At 35.7% G+C, this 21601-nt stretch overlaps 1 protein-coding gene across 1 annotated transcript in view; it reads right to left on the bottom strand.

Annotated features, from left to right (window-relative positions):
* Window positions 1–7997: 7997 nt before the first annotated feature.
* Window positions 7998–21601, bottom strand: part of LOC136318342 (zinc finger protein 569-like) — an 86641-nt gene continuing 73037 nt past the window's right edge. Inside the window, exon 11 of the mRNA XM_066250695.1 lies at window positions 7998–10113. Coding sequence (XP_066106792.1) covers window positions 8294–10113 — 1820 coding nt within the window. The 3' untranslated portion in view covers window positions 7998–8293. The remainder of the gene's footprint in view (window positions 10114–21601) is intronic.

Here is a 21601-nt window from a genome sequence, read left to right as displayed (position 1 = left end):
GACATTGAGGATTTCCTATAGCCATTTTATGTTTTCTGGTAGTTCTGTCTTGTTTGGTTTTTCTCTTTTGTGTTTCTGTCAGTTGCTTTTGTTTGGTGGTATTTCATACTTCTTTGTTTTTTTAAAAGTTTTTAGCTGTTTGTTTCAGTAGTGTCTTTTTGTGTGTGTGTGTGTGTGGTTACCATTAAGTTATTAAGAGAAAAATGTTCATATGTATAAGAGTCCTTTGTCTTATGAGGGCTTCTGTGCTATATACTCTTTGCTACTGCAGATCTTGATCCTCTCCCCTTTTATGCTATTGTTGTCACAGATTATCCTTGCTCTTACTATGATCTTGTTGGAGCTTCTACTTTTAATTTTGATTTGTTTTTGTTCTTTGTGTCTGATTGAAGAACCCCCTTGAGTATTTCCTGCAGTGAGGGTTTTCTGGTGATAAATTCCCACAGCCTCTATATCTCTGTAAGAGTTCTTATTTCTCCTTTATATTTGAAAGACAACTTTGATGGATATAATATTCGTGGCTGGTAATTCTTCTCCTTCAGTACTTTCTTTGGGTCCACTTTCTCTGACTTGTAGAGTTTCTACTGAGAAGTCTCATGATAACCTAATAAACTTTCCTTTATATGTTATGTTCTTCTTTCCCTAGTTGCCTTTTTAAATGATTTTGACAATTTTATTATAATGTGCCTTGGAGTAGGTCTGTTTGGTTTGCAGTAACTCAGCATTCTGTTTTCTTCTTGGATTCAAGGCTCTAATTCTTTCCATAGTTTTGGAAAATTCTTATCAATTATTTGTTTGAATAGGCTCTCCATTCCCTTTTCCCTCTCTTCTGAAATACCTATTATTCTTATATTGCACTTTCTGATGGAGTCAAACAATTCTTGTACAGTTCTGTTTTTTTTTTTTAATTTGTGAGTCTCTCTCCTTTTTTCTGGGTAGCATCTCTTGTTGCCTGTCTTTGATGTCACTGATTTTTTTCCTCTATCTGATTTGTTCTATTAATTAAACTTACTACCTCAGTCATCAATTCATGTATTGAGTTTTTCATCTGTTTTTAGTTTCAGTTTCATTGGTGAGGTATTCGTTTTGTTCAGTAATTTGTTTTCTGAGCTCATTAAGTTGCCTATTGGTGTCTTCTTGCATCTCGTTGAGTATTTTCAGGACTTCAATTTTGAATCCTCTATCATTTAACTCTAACGTTTCCATTTTATTGAGATATTTTCTGGAGATTTTTCATTCTTTCTGAACTATATCTCTGTGTTGCGTAGCCATGGTATTCTTCCTTGATGGAATTTGAGAGTGGTATTGTTAAGAACCCTAACAAGAAAACAACTAAAGAAATCAAAAATTAAAATAAAAAATTAAATTAAAATATTAAAAATTAAAATTATGACAAGAAAAACCATGGAAAAAAAGATCAAAAGCAAACAAGAAAATGAAAAAACCACCCACAAAAGATAAGAATAAAAAATATAAAAATTAAAGAAAATGAAATTCAAAAGGGAAAAAGAGAAAGAATACAAAGAAGGAAAAAGGAAAAAATAAAATTTGGTTTGAGAGGTTTCTTCCAGTAGGTGTAGCTATATTACAAGTTTTAGCTCTGTGAATTTCATGGGCTGTCTTCCGCTGAGATGTTGCTGTGGCAATGATGTAGGTGGGGCTGCAGTTGTGTTAGTGGGTGAGGAATGTTTTGAGGACTTTATGACTTCTGCCTTATTGCTTTGGCTTTCTGGCTTTATAGCTCTAGCAATGGCAATCTCAGGCCTCCAGGTTCTCCTTCCCATGTCTGAACAGATCTGGACACTGGATATGGAGCACCTCTGTTCTTTAGGGGAGAGAGTGGCTCTGGAAAGCTAGTTGTGGGTTTTGTCTCGCCACTCTCCCTATTGCAAAGTGAGGAAGGTAGGATCTGTGAGGCCACACTTTAGCTTTCTCTCTCTGCTCAGTGAGGGCTGCAGGCAGACCATGGGAACACTAGCCGTGACCCTTTGCTCTGGCCACTTTGGTGTATCTCCCCTTCTGCCCCTCTGTCTCACTGCTCTTCCCAAAAGGAGACCCAGTCACTTCAGGTTTCCTTTGCCATATCCCTCAAAATTCAAAGAGCCCAAGCTTCCCTCTTCCCCATAGTCCATTAGAGAGAAAAAAAAAAGTCACTCCAGGTTTGTCTCCTCTCCTCTCCAAACCCCACCATGAATGTGTTTTATCTTCAGCTCCCTTTTCACCCCATCCCATCTTTAGTTCATTCGGTGCATGGATCTTTCAGGTGCTCCTGAGAGCCCAGCTTGGGTTTCTTCACTGCATTATAAGTTGTTCAATTTGTTGAAATTCCAAGGGGAGAGATCAGGAGTATCTCTCATGTCACCATTACTCTGATGTAATCTGATTTTATATTTTTAATAAACTGCAGGTTCAACTAAGCTCCTCTTTACTCTTTGTTGAATAAACTTTGAGTGAAGGAAATTTTAAATTGATCAACAATTTTTAAAAATCAAAAAGCTTTAGAGTATATCATGTTTAAGAGCATTTTATTGCCATTTAGAGAAATTTTTAAAACTAACCAAAATGTACAAGGCCAAAAGAATAATTCCTATAATTGTTTCTACTGAAAAACTTCAATGGTATAAAAAACTCTCATCTCATGCCCTGGCCAGATAGCTCAGTTGGTTAGAGCATCAACCGGGAGTGCAGAGGTTGCTGGTTCGATCCCTGGTCAGGACACATTATAGGAACAGATATTCCTGTCTGTCTCTCTCTCCTACTCTCTCCCTTCCTTTCTCTAAAAAAAATCGATTAAAAAAAACAAAACAACCTTTCATCTCAGGCCAAGGTGGTACTTAAAAGATACAGACCCTGTAGGTCAGTCCTTAAACCCAGTTTCCCTAAATTCAGTCATTTATACAAGTACATTAATTTCAGAGCTTCCTATTTATATTGTATTTAATAGTACTATACACAGACTCAACTTCTTATAAAATTAAGTTTAAATGCCAGTTAAGTTCTATTTTAAATACAACTTAACTTTATATAAAAAATAAAAAGGTATAAAGGGGAGGATGTAAGGGTAGAGGGATGGGAGAAAAAGATAAAGGGAATTAAGAGGTACAAACTTCCAGTTATAAAATAAGTCATAGAAATATAATGTACATCATAGGAAATATAGTCAATAATATTATAATTTAGATTCATTGTGATCATTTCTTAAATTATATACATATCTATACATATATATATATGTATGTATATGTATATATATTGAATCACTATGAGCTATGTGCCTGGGTTTCAACTTTTAACAAATCTGGTCCCTGCTCAAAAAAACATAATCCAGCCTGAAGTGGCAGGCATATATCAGAATCACTTGAGGGCTGGTTAAAACTCATTGCTGGAACCCACCACCACTTTCTGATCTGATAAGTAGGTTTGAGGTGGGACCACGAACTTGCATTTCCAATAAGTTCCCAAGGAGCGCCAATAAGCTGGTCCAGCATTCCACTTTGCAAACCATTGCTCCAGAGGATACAGAAAGTGTCTGTGTTTTGCTGTGGACTGTTTGTGCCCCTCCCACAATACTTATGTTGAAATCTTAACCCCGTGTGATAGTATTAGAAGGTAGGGTCTTTGGCAGGTAATTAGGTCATGAGGATGGGAAACATATTAGTGTCTCTGCTCTACATCTTGTGATGATAAAAACTACAAGAGGGGCCCTGGCCGGTTGGCTCAGTGGTTGAGCGTCGGCCTGGCACGCGGGGGACCCCGGTTCGATTCCCGGCCAGGGCACATAGGAGAAGCACCCATTTGCTTCTCCACCCCCCCCCCTTCCTCTCTGTCTCTCTCTTCCCCTCCCGCAGCCAAGGCTCCATTGGAGCAAAGATGGCCCGGGCGCCGGGGATGGCTCCCTTGGCCTCTGCCCCAGGCGCTAGAGTGGCTCTGGTCTCAGCAGAGCAACGCCCCGGAGGGGCAGAGCATCACCCCCTGGTGGGCAGAGCTTCGCTCCTGGTGGGCGTGCCAGGTGGATCCCGGTCGGGCGCATGCGGGAGTCTGACTGTCTCTCCCCGTTTCCAGCTTCAGAAAAATACAAAAAAAAAAACTACAAGAGGGCCATCTATAAACCAGGAAAAGGGCTTTTACAGAAATTTATAATGTTGGCATTCTGAGCTTGGATTTCCAGCCTCCAGAACTGTGAGAAACAAATGTTTTTTGTGGAAAGGCTAAAGGAAGTTCTTTAAGCAGAAGAGAAATGATAAACATGGGATATCAGGAATGAAGAAAGAACAATAAAGAGTAAAAAATATGGGCACATTTGAGATACCATCTCCTGCTGAGTTTCCTAAATTATGTTAGATGGTTTAAGCAAAAATGGCACTGGTATTTGTAGTTCATAAGGTACACAGAGAAATTATTTAAAACCATTATATAATGAAGTGGGGGAAATTAAAGGACATCAGTGTTTAAAAAAGGATTTGAACTGATTAAATGTTGACAAAAGTAGACTGTGATTAAGTTATGTATGTATAAGACCTAGAGCAACTACTAAAAAATCTGTACAAAGAGATGTACTTAAGAACTCTATAAAAAAATCAAAGTAGAATTTTAAAAAATTCTCAAGTAACCAAGAGTAAAAACTAAAAAGTAAAACAGGAAAAACAGGAAACACATGAAACAACCAATAAAATGGCAGACAAATGTTTATAGCAGTTTTATTTGTAATAATCCCAAGTTGAAAACCTAAATGTCATTCAATGGCTGAATAAAGAAACCATGGTATATTATCCATACCATAGGAAATTACTCAGAAAATACCACCCCACCCCCAGAGGAACAAATTATTGTGCCTGGAAAACTGAAATTGATCTCAAAGGAATATGTTGAGTGTAAAAAGCCAACTTCAAAATCTTGTATAGTGTATGATTCCATTTATAGAACTTTTTTTTTAACTGAGAAGAGCGGTGATAGACTCTTGCACGTGCTCTGGCCAGGATCCACCTGGCAACCCCCTTCAGGGGCCGATGTTCTGTCCATCTGGGGCCAGTGCTTGCAACTGAGCTATTTCTGGTGCCTGAGGTGGAAGCTCCATGGAGCTATCCTCAGTCCCCAGGGCTGACACACTCGAATTAATCTACCATGGCTGTGGCAGGGGAAGAGAGAGAGCTAGAGAGAAGGGAAAGGGGAGGGGAGGAGAAGCAGATAGTTGCTTCTCTTGTGTGCCTGACCAGGAATCAAACCTGGGACATCCACACGTTGGATCAACACTCAACCATTGAAGCAACCAGCCAGGGCCATTTATAGAACACTCTTGATATGACAAAATTATAGAGAATGTCAGTTGTTGCCAGGGAATAGAGAGAAGAAAGGATGAATGTGACTACAAAGTAGGATAGAATAAGGGATCTTCGTGGTTTTGGAATTTCTATATTTTGGTGGGGGGAGAAAGTAGAGTGAGGGGAGAGCAGGATGCATCAACTCATTGTAGTTGCTTCTCTTATGCTTCTTGACTGATCAAGACTGGGGTTTTGAACAGATGACCTCAGCATTCCAGGTCAACGCTATATCCACTGTGCCACTACAGGTCAGCCTGGAAGTTCTATATCTTGATTGTGGTGGTAATTACACAAATTTACTTAGAAGATAAAATTATATAGAACTACACAGACACACATAAGTGCATGTAAAACTAGTGAAATATGATAAGGTCTGTGGGCAAAACCCATGTCAAATTTGATACTGCACTATAGTTATGCAGGATGTTACCATTAAGGAAAACGGGAGGTAGGGTATGCCAACTAAATGGTACTATAGGTTATTATTTAAATTCCTACAAATTTATACTTATTTCTAAATAGAAACATTTTTAAAAGTCTCAATAGAAAAAGAAATATGAATGGGCTATTCACAAAAAAAATTTTGAGTAGCAAAAATATAAAACAGCTGTGGTAGTGACCTTTGACATCCACTGGGTCCTTACCTGACATATAAAATCACCAGCATCTGCATCCTCATTTAAGGATTTAGAAACTAAAGAAATCTTTGTTGAGATACACTGAAATTGCTTCTGCTCTGATATGGGTAACTATCCTTGGGCTTGACGTTTTAGAACATTAATCACATTTTATAGTATGCATGGATGGTTGCTTCTTCTCAATCTGAAACAAAGCCAAATGCATTTACTCCCCCCCAATGGAGTCAGTTATCACAAATATTGAGTATTTCTTTTGCTGTTTTACTACTTCTAACTAGCAAAGAAATAGTGTTTAAAATAAAAATTAAATTAAAGAAATCTGGCCTAAAACAAATACTATATACTGCTGATTTTCATTATCCTAATTAACACTATGAGGACACAGTAAGCAAAGCATTATTTTAATTCAGCTTTGGTTTATGTATTAGCAAAGAGAATTTGCTATAAATGTTAGTATCTGATGAAAAATAATCTATTCAAAAATTGTTTCTATAGGTCAGGTTTCCTGCACCTGCACCAACTTGATTCTTTGTTGGAAAAATAAGTAATAAAGGCAAGAAAGAACCCAAAAAGTGCAACACGATTTTGACAACCAAATTTGTTACCACTATCATATTTGCTTTCACTCTTTAAGAAACAGTATAAGTAAATATACTCACTCCAAATCTTTTCCACTTCCTAAAAGTGGAATCCATGGTAATATATGGATCTATGGTCAATATACAATACTATTCTTTGCAGTATTTTATTAAATTTATACAAAATTATATTTATCATGTTTTATATTTACTATATTATACTGTTTTATTATACTTTGCTTTTTAAGATTATATATTGTGATCTATCCATGTAACAATGCCAAACTTGTATTCTCTAAATACTGTATTATCAGAGAAATAATTGCATCACATCAATCTGTCTCTACTAGTGATAATTTATGCCATGTCCTATTTATAGTAACACAAACCATGATACAGGGAACATATTTGCACATGTGTGGGTACCTCAATACACCAAAATAGAATTAATTGTACCATACTGACGTTTTTTTAGAAATCCTAAGGAATATATGCTATTTTCACCATAGCTTTAGAATTTTGCTTTTCATATTCTTAAACTACTTGGATTTTATTTTCACATATGATATAAAGGAGAGAACTAATTTTTTTTTTACAAAGACAGAGAGGGTCAGAGAGAAGGATAGCTAGGGACAGACAGACAGGAACAGAGAGAGATGAGAAGCATCAATCATTGGTTTTTCGTTGTGGCACTTTAGTTGTTCATTGATTGCTTTCTCATATGTGCCTTGACCATGGGGCTAGAACAGACCGAGTAACCCCTTGCTCAAGCCAGCAACCTTGGGTCCAAGCTGGTGAGATTTGCTCAAACCAGATGAGCTCGCGCTCAAGCTGGCAACCTCAGGGTCTCGAACCTGGGTCCTCCGCATCCCAGTCTGACACACTATCCACTGCGCCATCGCCTGGTCAGGCAGAACTAATATTTCTTAATATGAACCTTCCACTATTAAATAAGCCACCCTTTCCAATGACTTCCATAGCACTATCATACACAAAATCCACATATTTGTTCCCTCCAATCCTTAATTTGTTTCCACTTATTTACTCATCAAGAACATATTGTTTAAATGACACCATTTTAAATAAAGTATATGAGATCTAGTAAACTGTATTCTTTTATTTTGTTTTTCCACATTTTTTTCAGCTATTTGTAGTCCTTTACATTCCAATATAAAACTTTGAATCAGTTTGTAAAATTCTTGAAGTATAACTAGTAAAAATTTTGAGTGGAACACTTTTTAAGTACTTTAGAGATTTGTGAAAAAATATTTTTTTTACAATGCCAAGTCTTTTCAGTGTTATTTTTCTAAATTTCAAGGTGTTCTTTTATGCTCTTCAAAATGTTTTATATAACTATGTGTGCTGTTGTAATTCATTGTTATATCTATTCTTATATATTTTATGCTTATACATTTTCTAATTATTTCTCATACAAAACATTATCTTAATAGTTTCTCTTTTAATCCACTCTTTTCTTGATAATACTCAAACATCATGTAGATAAGTTGATAGAAGATATCTTGTTTCAGATTCTAATGAGAATGATGAATAGATGTCTGCTACAGGTTCTTGATGATCAGATTTTCATTATACAATTTGTAACCTTGGTAAGTATTCTCATGTTTCACAAATGTTTGACTTCTTCAAAAGGTTTTCCCATATTCATAGTTTTCTGTTCTAGAATTGATTATATTTATATAATATGCAAGGAGTTGCTAACCCTTCTGAGAGTTTTTTTCATATTCATGGAGTTTTATTTTTAATGAGTATGAATTCTCTGATGTCTAACAAGATGTGACTTTTGGCTGAAAGACTTACTACACTCATTACAATGATACGGCTTCTCACCTGTATGTTTTCTCATATGAAGTGTAAGAGATGAGATCTGAGAGAAGGCTTTTCCACATTTACTGCAGTCAAAGGGTTTCTCACCTGTATGACCTCGTATATGTATAGTAAGGGATGAGCTTTGGGAGAAGGCTTTTCCACATTTATTACATTCATAGGGTTTTTCTCCTGTATGGCCTCTCATGTGTACAATAAGAGAAGTTCGTTGAGAGAAAGCTTTTCCACATTCGTTACATACATAGGGCTTCTCACCTGTATGACTTCTCATATGTAAATTAAGCAATGAACACTGAGAGAAAGATTTCCCACATTTATCACATTCATAAGGCTTTTCCCCTGTGTGACTTCTCAGATGAAGAGTAAGAGATGCAATTTGAGAGAATGCTTTACCACATTTATTACAGTCATAAGGTTTCTCTCCAGTGTGAACTTTCTGATGTGTAATAAAGTTTTGCTTTTGGCTGAAGGCTTTACCGCATTCATTACATTTATATGGTTTCTCTCCAGAATGAATTTTTTCATGTGCAATAAGATTTGATTTTTGGCTAAAGGCTTTGCCACATTCCTTACATATATAAGGTTTTTCTCCAGTGTGAATTCTCTGGTGTCTAACAAGATTTGACATCTGAATAAATGCTTTCCCACATTCGTTACATTCATAAGGTTTCTCTCTAGTATGAATCTTCTGGTGTGTAATGAAGTTTTTCTTGTGGCTGAAAGCTTTTCTACATTCCTTACATTCATAGGGTTTCTCACCAGTGTGACTTCTCACATGTACAGTAAGAGCTGAACTTTGAGAGAAAGATTTTCCACATTCCTTACATTCATAGGGTTTCTCACCTGTATGAATTCTCACATGTATAATAAGCATTGAAAACTGAGAGAAAGCTTTTCCACATTTATCACATTTATAAGGTTTTTCTCCTGTATGACTTCTCATATGAAGAGCAAGGGATGCAATTCGAGGGAAGGCTTTACCACATTCATTACAAGCATAAGGTTTATCCCCAGTATGAACTTTCTGGTGTGTGATGAGGCTTTGCTTCTGGCTGAATCTTTTTCTACACTCATCACATTCATAAGGTTTCTTGCCAGTATGAATTGTTTCATGATCAATGAGATTTGATTTCTGGCTAAAGGACTTCCCACATTCTTTACATGCATGAGGTTTCTCTCCAGTATGAATTTTTTGATGTCTAATGAGATTTGACACTTTAATGAAAATTTTCCCACATTCATTACATTCATAAGATTGTTCCCTACTGTGAATTTTATAATGTTTTAGGAGTTTTTCCTTATGGCTGAAGGTTTCTCTACATTTTTCACATTCATAGGGTTTTTCTCCAGTATGAATTTGCAGGTGTCTGATGAGATCCAAGGTTTGATTAAATCCTTTTCCACAATGGTTACACTTCAAGGGGGTTACTACAAGATGTGATAAGCTATTGCTAGATGATTTTAAAGGTTCATTATATTCACAGTATTCCTTTTTTATAAGGATTCTCTCATTATTATGACAGTCAAAAGTATGTTCTAAACACTCTCCAAATAAGTTATAGTCATTGAGGTTATAGCTAGAAGGAAAAAAGTCTGAGTTGGAAGAAAATGCATAAGAAATTTTCTTATGATATTCACTGACGCTTTCTCCATTCAATGTTTTTACAAACTTATCTTCAAGTGCCAAAAGTCTCTCCTGTATATTCTGCTGGTCATCAATTCTCCGTATTTCTCCTAAAACAGATTGCAAATAAATATTACTTGTAAATTGTCCTAATATTAAGATTTTTAAAAATATGCCATTATATGATTGATCCTTGGCTAAAGGCCTTGCAGCCTACCAGTAAGCAAATTCCAGTTACATATACCTCCTACTTCCTAAACTTTAGAGAATTTAAGGTAAATTGGAGTACAGGCAGACATATATTAATACAAATAGCCCTGGTAGATTTTAAATAGGATCTGAAAAAAATGGATCAACTGTTGGGTAAATAAAAGAGAATAAAAACTTATGAATAAAGATGAAATAATGATAAAGAACAAAGACAAAGTCTTTTATGGTTTAATAACCATAAAACTATTTTGCAGGACTTTATTGAAACACATTCTTAAAAACTGTTTGACATTAATTTTTGAAAAATGAAAAAGACCAAAATAACTGTAAGATATAGAAAACTTATTAAACCAATTTCTACAAAGTAAACAGGAAAACATGAAAACAAATGCCCTAAAAAGAAAAAAATATAAAAAAGACCCAGAGAGACTCACATGGAATTTTAAGAAACATTCATGCTGTGTAAAATGTTATTAAAAAAAAAAGGAATTTCCATTTTGTGTGTGTGTGTGTGTAAAATAAACAATATCAAAACCTGACAAAGATGACAACCAAAAAATCAAATTATATACACATTTCAATTATATCTAAAAATTCTAAATAAAATGTCAAAATAACCCCAAAGAAAAATAAAAGAACCCAGAAACACATTAAATATACTGTACCTGAGCAGATTTTTCCCCAGGAGTATATAAGTATGTTTCAATATTAGAAAAATTTATTTACTATAAGTAAACAGGTCAAAGTGAAAAATCAAGTAATCATTTCAAAGATATTAAAGAGACAATAAAACTTAGCAGTTATTTTCCATTAAAAAAAAACCTTTATATGAATGATGTCAGACAAATGGCAGTGTGAGAGATACTCCTGATCACCTTCCTTGAAATTTCAACAAATTCCAACAAATTGACAACTATAATGCAGAGAACGAATGCCAGCTAGGCTCGCAGCAGTGTCTAAAAGATCCACGCACCAAAGGGACTAAAGGTAAGGTGGGTTTGAAAGGACGGGAAGAAAATAAAATGCACATTCGTGGTGGACTCTGGAAAGGAGAGAAGCCAGAGGACTGAATTTTTCTCTTTCCTTCCTGATCTGAGGGGAAAAGGCACTTTGAGCATAGGTTTTGTTTTGGAGCTGGGAGAAGTGGAGAGACTGAGGGGCAGAGGGGAAGGAGCTGAATTAAGGCCAAGTACAACCAAGAACAAGAAGATGGCCTGGGATCCTGTGGTCTGCCCGCATTGCTGGGTGTACACACACAGCCTGCAGCACTGCCTCAATCTGCTGTGCTTAGCCTGCGGAGTTCAGCCGATGCAGAGCTGGGGTGCGCTCGATCTACGTGAGCTTAGCCAATGAGTTCGGCCAGTGCAGTGCTCAATCTGTGAGTGCTCAGCCCACAGAGTTTGGCCAGCATGGTGCTGAGGCACACTCAATCTGTGTACGCTTAGCCCATGGAATGCAGTATACATGGCATTTAGGCAAGACTGGCTTGCAGAGTACAGCCCCTGCTCGACTCATGGTCTGCACTTTGGGCAGTATCAGAGAGAGAACCAAGGTGCAGCACCCCAACCTCGCAGGTCCCGCCTTGCTCACCTTGCGGGACAAAGAGTGGCTGTGGCAGCTCGCCCACAGCTGACTCTCTGGGACCCCAGAGACAGAGGTGCCCCATGTTTGATCCCCTGGTCTGTTGGAACGTGGAGAGGAGTATCCGGATACCTAAGACAGCCATTGCTAGAGCCATAAAACTGCAAAGTCATAAAGCTGAAACTATAAAGCCCTGACAACAAGCCCTACCCACCAACAGGACAGTAGCCCTGCCTACATCATTATAACAGCAATGCCTAAGCAGAGCTTTGCCCAAGAATCTCACAGAGCTAAAACTTATAGTCCAGCAACACCCACTGGAAAAATAAAAAACTCTCAAAACTAAAAAAGATGTTTTTTCTTTTTCTTGTTTTTTCTTTTCCTTTTCTTTTTCCCATTTAAATTTCATTATCCTTAATTTTTTATTTTTTAGTCTACATTTTTGTTTTATTTTTGATACTTTTTTTTACTTTTTCCTCTTTTATCCTTTTTTTCTCATTTGAACTTTATTTTTCTTCAAATTATATTTTTACTCTTATTTTTTGTGGTGTCTTATTTTTTATTTCATTTTTTTCTTTATTTTCATTTTTTTGTTCTTGCTCTTTGTTCTTTGTAGATTTTTCTACTTATTATTTTTATAACTTTCATTTTTTCACCGTATTTTTTCAATTCTTATTTTTCACTTTTTAGTTGTCTCTTATTACTTATTATCAAAACCACTCTTAAATTCCATGAAGAAAAAATCAAATATGAATACATAAGACAGAGATGTATCGATAGTTCAGATAGATGGAAAACCTTCAGAAAAAGATCTCAATTACATGGAAATCTTGGAGTTAAATGACAGAGAATTGAAAATTAAAGTTCTGAAAACATTCAATGAGATACAAGAAAACACTGACAAGCAAATTAGTAAGCTCAAAAAAAAAGAATTAATGAAGCCCTGGCCAGTTGGTTCAGTGGTAGAGTGTCGGCCCGGCATGTGGTACTCCCGGGTTCAATTCCCAGCCAGAGCACACAGGAGAAGCGCCCATCTGCTTCTCCACCCTTCTTATGCACCTTTCTATCTCTCTCTTTCTCTCCTGCAGCCAAAGCTTCATTGGAGCAAAGTTGGCCCAGGTGCTGAGGATGGCTCCATGGCCTCCTCCTCAGGCGCTAGAATGGCTCAGATTGCAGTAGAGCAACACCCCAGAGGGGCTGAGCGTCACCTCCTGGTGGGCATGCCGGGTGGATCCCGGTAGGGCAATGCGGGAGTCTGTCTGTCTGCTTCCCCTGCCCTGCTTCACACTTCGGAAAAATACAAAAAAAATTAATAAACAAAATGAGTACTTCACCAAGAAGACTAAAACTATAAAAAAGAACCAAAGAAAAATGAACTCAATACATGAACTGAAAAATAAGGTAGGAAGCTTAGCTAATAGACTAGGCCAGATAAAGGAGAGAATTAGTGGTATCAGACAGGCAACTAGAGATACTACAAAGAGAAGAGAGAAGCTCATGAATTAAAAAAAAAAAAAAAAAAAGACAGCCCTACAGGAATTGTCTGTCTCCATCAGAAAGAGCAATATAAAAATAATGGGTATATCAGAAGGAGAAGAGTGAGAAAAGGGAATGGAGAGCCTATTATAACAAATAATTGATGACAATTTCCCAATCCTGTGGAGTTAGACCCTCAAATCCAAGAAATAGAGCACCAAGTTACCTCAACCCAAACAGACCCACTCCTAAGCAATCATAATAAAATTGTCACAAATAAATGACAAAGAAAGAATCTTCACAGCAGCCAGGGTAAAAAAGAATATAACATCGAGGAAGGCCCATTAGGTTATCATCAGATTTCTCAACAGATACACTACAAGCCAGAAGAAAGTAAACCCAAACATTTAAAGTACTGAAAGAGAGAATTACTAGCCAAGAGTACTATATCCATCAAAGCAATCCTTCAAATATGAAGGAGAAATGAAAATGTTTACAGACATAGAGAAATTGAGGTAATTTATCATCAGAAAATCCCTACTGCAAGAAAAACTCAAGGGGGTTATATGACCAGATACAAAGAACAAAATGAATCTAAATTACAAGTAAAAGCTCCAACAAGGTTACAATAAAAACAGAGACAATCTGTGACAACTATGACATAAAAGTGGAGAAGATAAAGATTCTCAGTAGCAAAGGAGGAGGGAGTGCAGAAGCACTCATAAGACGAAGAGCCCTTATACATATGACAAATTTTCTCTTAATAACCTAATGGTAACCACCCACAAAAATGCCACAACTGAAACACATATATTAAAAAAAAAAAGCAGGGAAAAGAAGTATATAATACTACCACACAAAAACAACTAGCATAGCCTGACCGGGCGGTAGCGCAGTGGATAGAGCGTCAGACTGGGATGCAGAGGACCCAGGTTCAAGACCCCGAGGTCGCCAGCTTGAGAACGGGCTCATCTGGTTTGAGCAAAGCTCACCAGCTTGGACCCAAGGTCCCTGGCTTGAGCAAGGGGTTACTCGGTCTGCTGCAGCCCCACGGTCAAAGCACATATGAGAAAGCAATCAATGAACAACTAAGGTGTCGCAACAAAAAACTAATGATTGATGCTTCTCATCTCTCTCTGTTCCTGTCTGTCTGTCCCTATCTATCCCTCTCTCTGATTCTCTATCACTATAAAAAAAAAAAACAACTAGCATAAATACAAAAAAGGAGAACCAAAAGAAACACAGAGCTATGAGAAAACAAAACATAAAATGGCTATAGAAAATCCTCAAGTGTCGATAATTACTGTAAATCTCAATGACCTGAACTCATCAATAAAGAGGAACAGAGTAGCAAATTAAATCAAAAAGCAAAACCCAACAGTATGCTGCCTTCAAAAGAAACATCTAAGTAACTAGAACAATAGTAGATTTGACGTGAAAGGTTGGAAAATGATTATTCAAGAAAACGATACCCAGACAAAAGCAACTACAGCAATGCTAATATCTGACAATGCTGACTTCGAAACAACAAAGGTAACAAGACAAAAAGATGGACATTTTATAATGATAAATGGGACACTCTATCAAGAAGATATTATACTTCTTAACATACTGCAACAATGTAGGGAGAAGCAAAATATATCTACTCAATCAGTGGTCGGCAAATATCAAAAGTACATAAACTATATAGGTAGGTACATTCCTTTATCGAGGTAGCACCCGCACCTGGTATTTTGTGGAAAAGCCACACTCAAGAGGCCAAAGAGCCGCATGTGGCTCACGAGCCACAGTTTGCTGACCAGGGTAAACTGATCTAAAAATAGATACAGACAAAAACAAAATCATACTTGAAGAAATCAACACACTAGTGAATGGGGCTTTAGATAGATCATCCAAACAGAAAATCAATAAAGAAATTGGCCTTAATCAACACAGGGAAAAAATGAACGTAATAGATATTTATAGGACATTACATCCCAAAACACTAGATTATACATTCTTCTCCAGTGTGCATGGAATATTCTCAAGGATAGATCATATGTGGGGTCACAAAACTAACATCAACAAATTCAGGAAGATTGAAATTACACCTAGCATATTTTCTGACCATAAGGCTTTGAAATAAGAATTCAGCTGCAAAAAGAAAGTAAAGAAATTCACAAAAATGTGGTAATTAAGCAGCATACTTCTAAAAAATGAATGGGTCAAAGAAATAAAAACAGAGACCAAAAGATATATATAAACGAAAATGACAACACAACATATAGAAATTTCTGGGATGCAGCAAAAGCATAAATAAGAGGAAAGTTTATATCATTAAAGGCTTATATCAAAAAAACAAGAGAAATCCCAAGTAAATAACCTAATGTTACATCTTAAGGAATTTTAAAAAAAAGGAACAAATGCAACCCAAAGTCAGCAGAAGGAAGGAAATAGTAAAAATTAGAAGAACTAAATACAATAGAGAACAAAAAATATATAGAAAAAATAAATACAACAAAGAGCTGATTCTTTGAAAAGATCAATAAAATCAACAAACCACTGGCTAAACCCAGTAAGGAAAAAAGAGGAAAGACTCATATAAACAAAATCCTAAATGAAAAAGGAGAAAATGCAGACATCATAGATATACAAAGGATCAAACTAGCATATTATGAAAGATTATGTCACCAAATTAAAAAACCTAAAGAAAATCTTAAAATTCCTAGAACTATACAATCTTCCTAGACTGAGTCAAAAAAAGTGAAAAACCTAAAAAGACCTATAAGAAGAAAGAAAATAGAAACAACTATCAAAAACCTCCCAAAAAAACAGAAGTCCAGGACCAGATGGCTATACAAGTGAATTCTAACAAACATTCAAAGAAGATTTGGTACCTATTCTTCTCAAAGTCTTCCAAAAAATAGAAAAAGCAATACTCACTAACACATCTTATGAGACCAACATAACCGTGATACCAAAACCTGGCAAGGACAACACAAAAAAAGAAAACTACAGACCAATATCTCTAATGAATATCTCTAATGAATAGATGCAATATCTCTAATGAATAGATGCAAAAACCAAATACAACAATACATTAAAAAAAATAATACACCATGATCAAATGGGATTTATTCCAGAAGCACAAGGATGGTTCAAAATATAAACCAATCAACATAATACACCACATCAACAAAACAAAGAAAAAAAATCATATGATCCTATCAACAGATGCAGAAAAGGCATTCCATACAATACAACATCCCTTTATGTTGAAAACACGCAATAAAATTGAAATGGAAGGGAAGTACCTCAACATAATAAAGGCCATATATGACAAACCACCAGCCAATAGCATAGTAAATGGTGAAAAAAATGAGAACTTTTCCTCTAAAATTAGGAAGAAAACAAGGCTGCCCACTTTCTCCACTTTTATTCAACCATTGTTCTAGAAGTATTAACCCAAGTGATCAGGCAAGAGAATGAAACAAAAGACATCCATATCAGGAAAGAAGTAAAGATACCACTTTTTGCAGATGGCATGATCTTGTATATAGAAAACCCCTATGACTCCACCAAAAAACTATTAGAAACAATAAATCAATACAGTATAGTCTTAGGACACAAAATCAATAAAAATCTAATGCCTTCCTCTATGCCAGTGATGAAATTTCAGAATATAAACTAAAAAAAAAAAAAAATTCTTTTACAATTGCAACAAAAAAAGTTAAATACCTAATAACAAACCTAACAAATGATGTGCAGGACCTATATACTGAAAACTACAAAACATTATTGAAAGAAATTAAAAAAGACACAATGAAATGGAAAAATATTCCATGTTCATGGATTGGAAGAATCAACATAGTTAAAATGGACATCTTACCTAAGGCAATATACAAATATAATATAATTTTCACCAAAATCCCAATGTCATTTTTAAAAAAATAGAACAAAAAATCACCAGGTTTGTATGGAACCATAAAAAACCTCGACTAGCCAAAGCAATCCTGAGGAAAAAGAATAAAGCTGGAGGTATCAAACTACCTGACTTCAAATTATACTATAGAGCAATAATAATCAAAATAGCATGGTATTGGCAGAAAAACATACATACAGATCAATGGGACAGAATCGAGAGTCCAGAAATAAATCCAAATATATGTGGAGAAATAATCTTCTACAAAGGGGCCAAAAACACACAATGAAGAAAAGAAAGCCTCTTTGATACATGATGCTGGATAAATTGGAAAGCTACATGCAAAAGAATGAAACTTGACTACAGTTTGTCCCTATGCACAAATATTAATTCAAAATGGATCAAAGACCTAAGTATAAGATCTGAAACAATAAATTACATAGAAGAAAACATAGGTGCTAAACCCATAGACCTTGGCCATAGAGAACAATTTATAAATTTGACCCCAAAGGCAAGGGAAGTAAAGGCACAAATAAATGAATGGGACTATATCAAACTGAAAAGCTTCTGCACAGCAAAAGAAACTGATAAGACGAAAAGGCAACCAACTAAATGAGAGATGACAGTTGCAAACAACAGCTCTGATAAACAGTTAATATCCAAAAGAACTCACAAAGCTCAGCAACAAACAAGCAAACAATCCAATTAAAAAATGGGGAGAGGATCTGAACAATTCTCCCAAAAAGACATACAAATGGCCAAGAGATATATGAAAAGATGCCATCTTCACTAGCTATTTGAGAAATGCAAATCAAAACTAAAATGGGATACCACCTCACAAATGTTAAATTGGCTATTATCAACAAGACAAGTAATAACAAGTGTTGGAGAAATAGGAACCCTCATTCATTGCTGGTGGGAATGCAAATTAGTACAACTATTATAGAAGAAAGTTTGGTGCTTCCTCAAAAAATTAAGAATAGAACTACCATATGACCCAGCAATCCTTCTACTGGGTATATACCCCCAAAACTCAAATACATTGGTGTATAAAGACACATGCACCCCCATGTTCACTGTAGCATTATTCACAGTGGTCAAGACATGAAAAAATCAAAGTTTCCTTTGACAGAAGATTGGATAAAGAATTGTAGTACATATATACAATGGAATACTACTCAGCCATAATAAATGATGGCATAGTGACATTTACAGCAATGTGGATGGACCTTAAGAACACTGAACTAAGTGAAATAAATCTGGAAAAGCTAATAAGTCTACATAATTTCTCATGTAGGTGGTATATAAAACTGAAAGTCATGGACATAGATAAAAGTGAAGTGGTTACCAAAGAGAGGGGTGGGCACTGGTGTGGGTCAGGAGAATAAAAAGGGACAAGTATGCGGTGACAGAGAGTGATTTGAGATTGGCTGATGGGTACACAACACAATCAACAGTTCAAATTCTATAGAGATGTTTACCTGAAACCTATGAACTCTTATTGATGAATGTACCCCATTAAATTCAATGTTTTAAATAAGACAAAATGATAAAAAGCAATGACTTACAACCAAGATTACTCTATCCAGCAAAACTATCATATAGAATCAAAGTATGTATAAAGAGCTTCTCAGACAAAAATCAAGAACCAAAACAAAAAATACAGGAGTTCATTACCACCAAACCAGTATTACATGAAATGCTAAAGGTTCATCTTTAAGATGGAGAAGATAAAAAAAAATATGAACATTAAAATGGTAATAAATACACATCTCTCAGCAATTGAATCTAAAAAACAAAGTAATGAACAAGCAGAACAGATCCAGACTCAGATACAGAGAACATTTTGACAGTTGTCAGATGGTAGGGGATTAGGAGCATGGGTGGAAAAGGTCAAGTAAGTACAGATTTGTATTAACAGAATAGTTACAGGGATATAAAGTACTACATAGGGAATATAGTCAACAATATTTTAATAACTGTGTAATGGTGTCAGATGGGTTCAAGATTTAGTGGGATGATTACTTGGTAAGATATATAATGTCTAATCATTGGGGTATAGACCTGAAGTTAATATAATATTGTATGTCAAATATAATTGAAAAAAGTGATTTTTAAAATAAAGTAAAATACAAGAAATCTTTGTATCAATTTAACATTAACAGTTCATACATAGATGCGTGTTATGTTTTTCCTATATCTTTGTGTTTAAAATAGTTTCAAATATTTTTAAATAAAAATGAAAACAAAAAAAATCCCCAAGAAATTTCTAAAAATACAAAATACCACTACTGAAAAAAAAACTTAATAAGTGGATAAGTTAAAAAGGTAAATATAGGCCCTGGCCGGTTGGCTCAGTGGTAGAGCGTCGGCCTGGCGTGCAGAAGTCCCGGGTTCGATTACCGGCCAGGGCACACAGGAGAAGCACCCATCTGCTTCGCCACCCCTCCCCCTCTCCTTCCTCTCTGTCTCTCTCTTCCTCTCCTGCAGTGAGGCTCCATTGGAGCAAAGATGGCCCAGGCGCTGGGGATGGCTCCTTGGCCTCTGCCCCAGGCACTGGAGTGGCTCTGGTCGCAACAGAGCGACGCCCTGGAGGGGCAGAGCATCGCCCCCTGGTGGGCAGAGCGTCGCCCCCTGGTGGGCGTGCCAGGTGGATCTCAGTCGGGCGCATGCGGGATCATGCGCCCGACTGGGATCTGTCTGACTGTCTCTCCCCATTTCCAGCTTCAGAAAAATACAAAAAAAAAAAAAGGTAAATATAAACAGTTGGAGAGAGAATCAGTAAACTGAAAAATATATCCAAACAACTGAGAAGGCAAGACAGACGGGGAAGTAGAAAATAGTAGTAGATAAAAAAATATATATGGAGAAAAAAAGAAAAGGTCTAGAATCTATCTAATAGGAGTCCCAAAGTAGAGTGTAGAGAGAATTAAAGAGAGCCAATATTTGATAATGCTGGCTAAGAAATTTACAGAATTAATAGAAAACATAAATAAGAAGAAAACACTATCAGTAATTTTATATGAACAGATTTGAAAATACAGATGAAATAAATGGTTAAATATAACATATCACCCTGGGACATCAATATGTTATAAGCTTTTATAGATACAGAGGAAACAAATATTTACAGAAATTATGTTGTTCAACTCTTAAAATTAATTTGAAAATCAGTATTAAATGGATAATTTTCTAGAAAAATATAATCTATTATCAAAAATGCCAAGAGATACAAGAGACAGAAAAACAAAACCCCATCTTATAGTTAAAGAAGCTACAGTGGAAAAAGCTGTCAAAGAACCTTCCCTCAATGATCCACAAGGTCCAAAGAGAGTTCAACAGGTAAGATAAACCAATGCTTAAAGCAGGGGTTGGGAACCTATGGCTCATAAGCCAGATGTGGCTCTTTTGATGGCTGCATCTGGCTCACAGACAAATCTTTAATTAAAAAAATAATAACATTAAAAATATAAAACATTCTCATGTATTACAATCCATTCATTTCCTACCGCTCATGTTCATGGTTGCAGGTGGCTGGGGCCAATCACAGCTGTCCTCCGGGACAACACAAAATTTTTATTGGATAATGCGTAACATACACGGGTCATTGTATGATTCTCACGGAATTACATTTTAAAATATGTGGCGTTCATGGCTCTCTCAGCCAAAAAGGTTCCCGACCCCTAACTTAAAGGGATGTATATGCCAGACCCATTACAAGTGTTCCAGAACATGAAGAAAAGCTCCCAAATTTTATTTATGAAACCAGTGTAAAACTGGCTTCAAAGACTGAGAAAGAACACTTCAATTCATAGCAAAAAATGGGAGAAGTCATTACTAAAAATATTTATATATGTAAATAGCATTTACGCATATACATAAAAGAAAAAAATCAGATTATAATTTCCTGTAAGAAAAGATTATTATTTTAACTACATGAACCTTAAAAAACTCAAGGTAGGTAAAAGTATTTCAAAGAGGAATTGTACTTTAAATGACCACTGTGAAAACATACTAGAAAAACATATGATAAAGGGTTCACATTAATATAAGAGTTCATAAAAATTAAGAACTCAACAAGAAAAAGGGCACAAGATACAAACTGTTTTGAAAGAAATATTGATAGATTTTAAACATCAAAAGAGGTGTGCCTGCACTAATAATAAAGGAAATGCAAATTCAAACTATTACAAGTTTATTTTTCACCTATCAATTTAGAGAAGATTTTAAAAATGTCAGTAAAAATAAAAAAAAATCAAAAAAATGTTAGTAGACTATGTTGGCAGAAATTGTTGCTAGAAGTATCAATTGTTAAAATCATCTTGGTGAGAAGAAAGACTTGATAAAAATCAATCAAATTAGAACAACATGTATGTATTTGTATGAATCTATATATGTGTATACATGTATAGATATGTGTGTATACACAC

This window comes from Saccopteryx bilineata, unplaced genomic scaffold (assembly GCF_036850765.1).
Source record: "Saccopteryx bilineata isolate mSacBil1 unplaced genomic scaffold, mSacBil1_pri_phased_curated manual_scaffold_48, whole genome shotgun sequence".
NCBI classification, from domain to species: domain Eukaryota; kingdom Metazoa; phylum Chordata; class Mammalia; order Chiroptera; family Emballonuridae; genus Saccopteryx; species Saccopteryx bilineata.
This window is presented reverse-complemented; position numbering and strand designations above follow the sequence as displayed.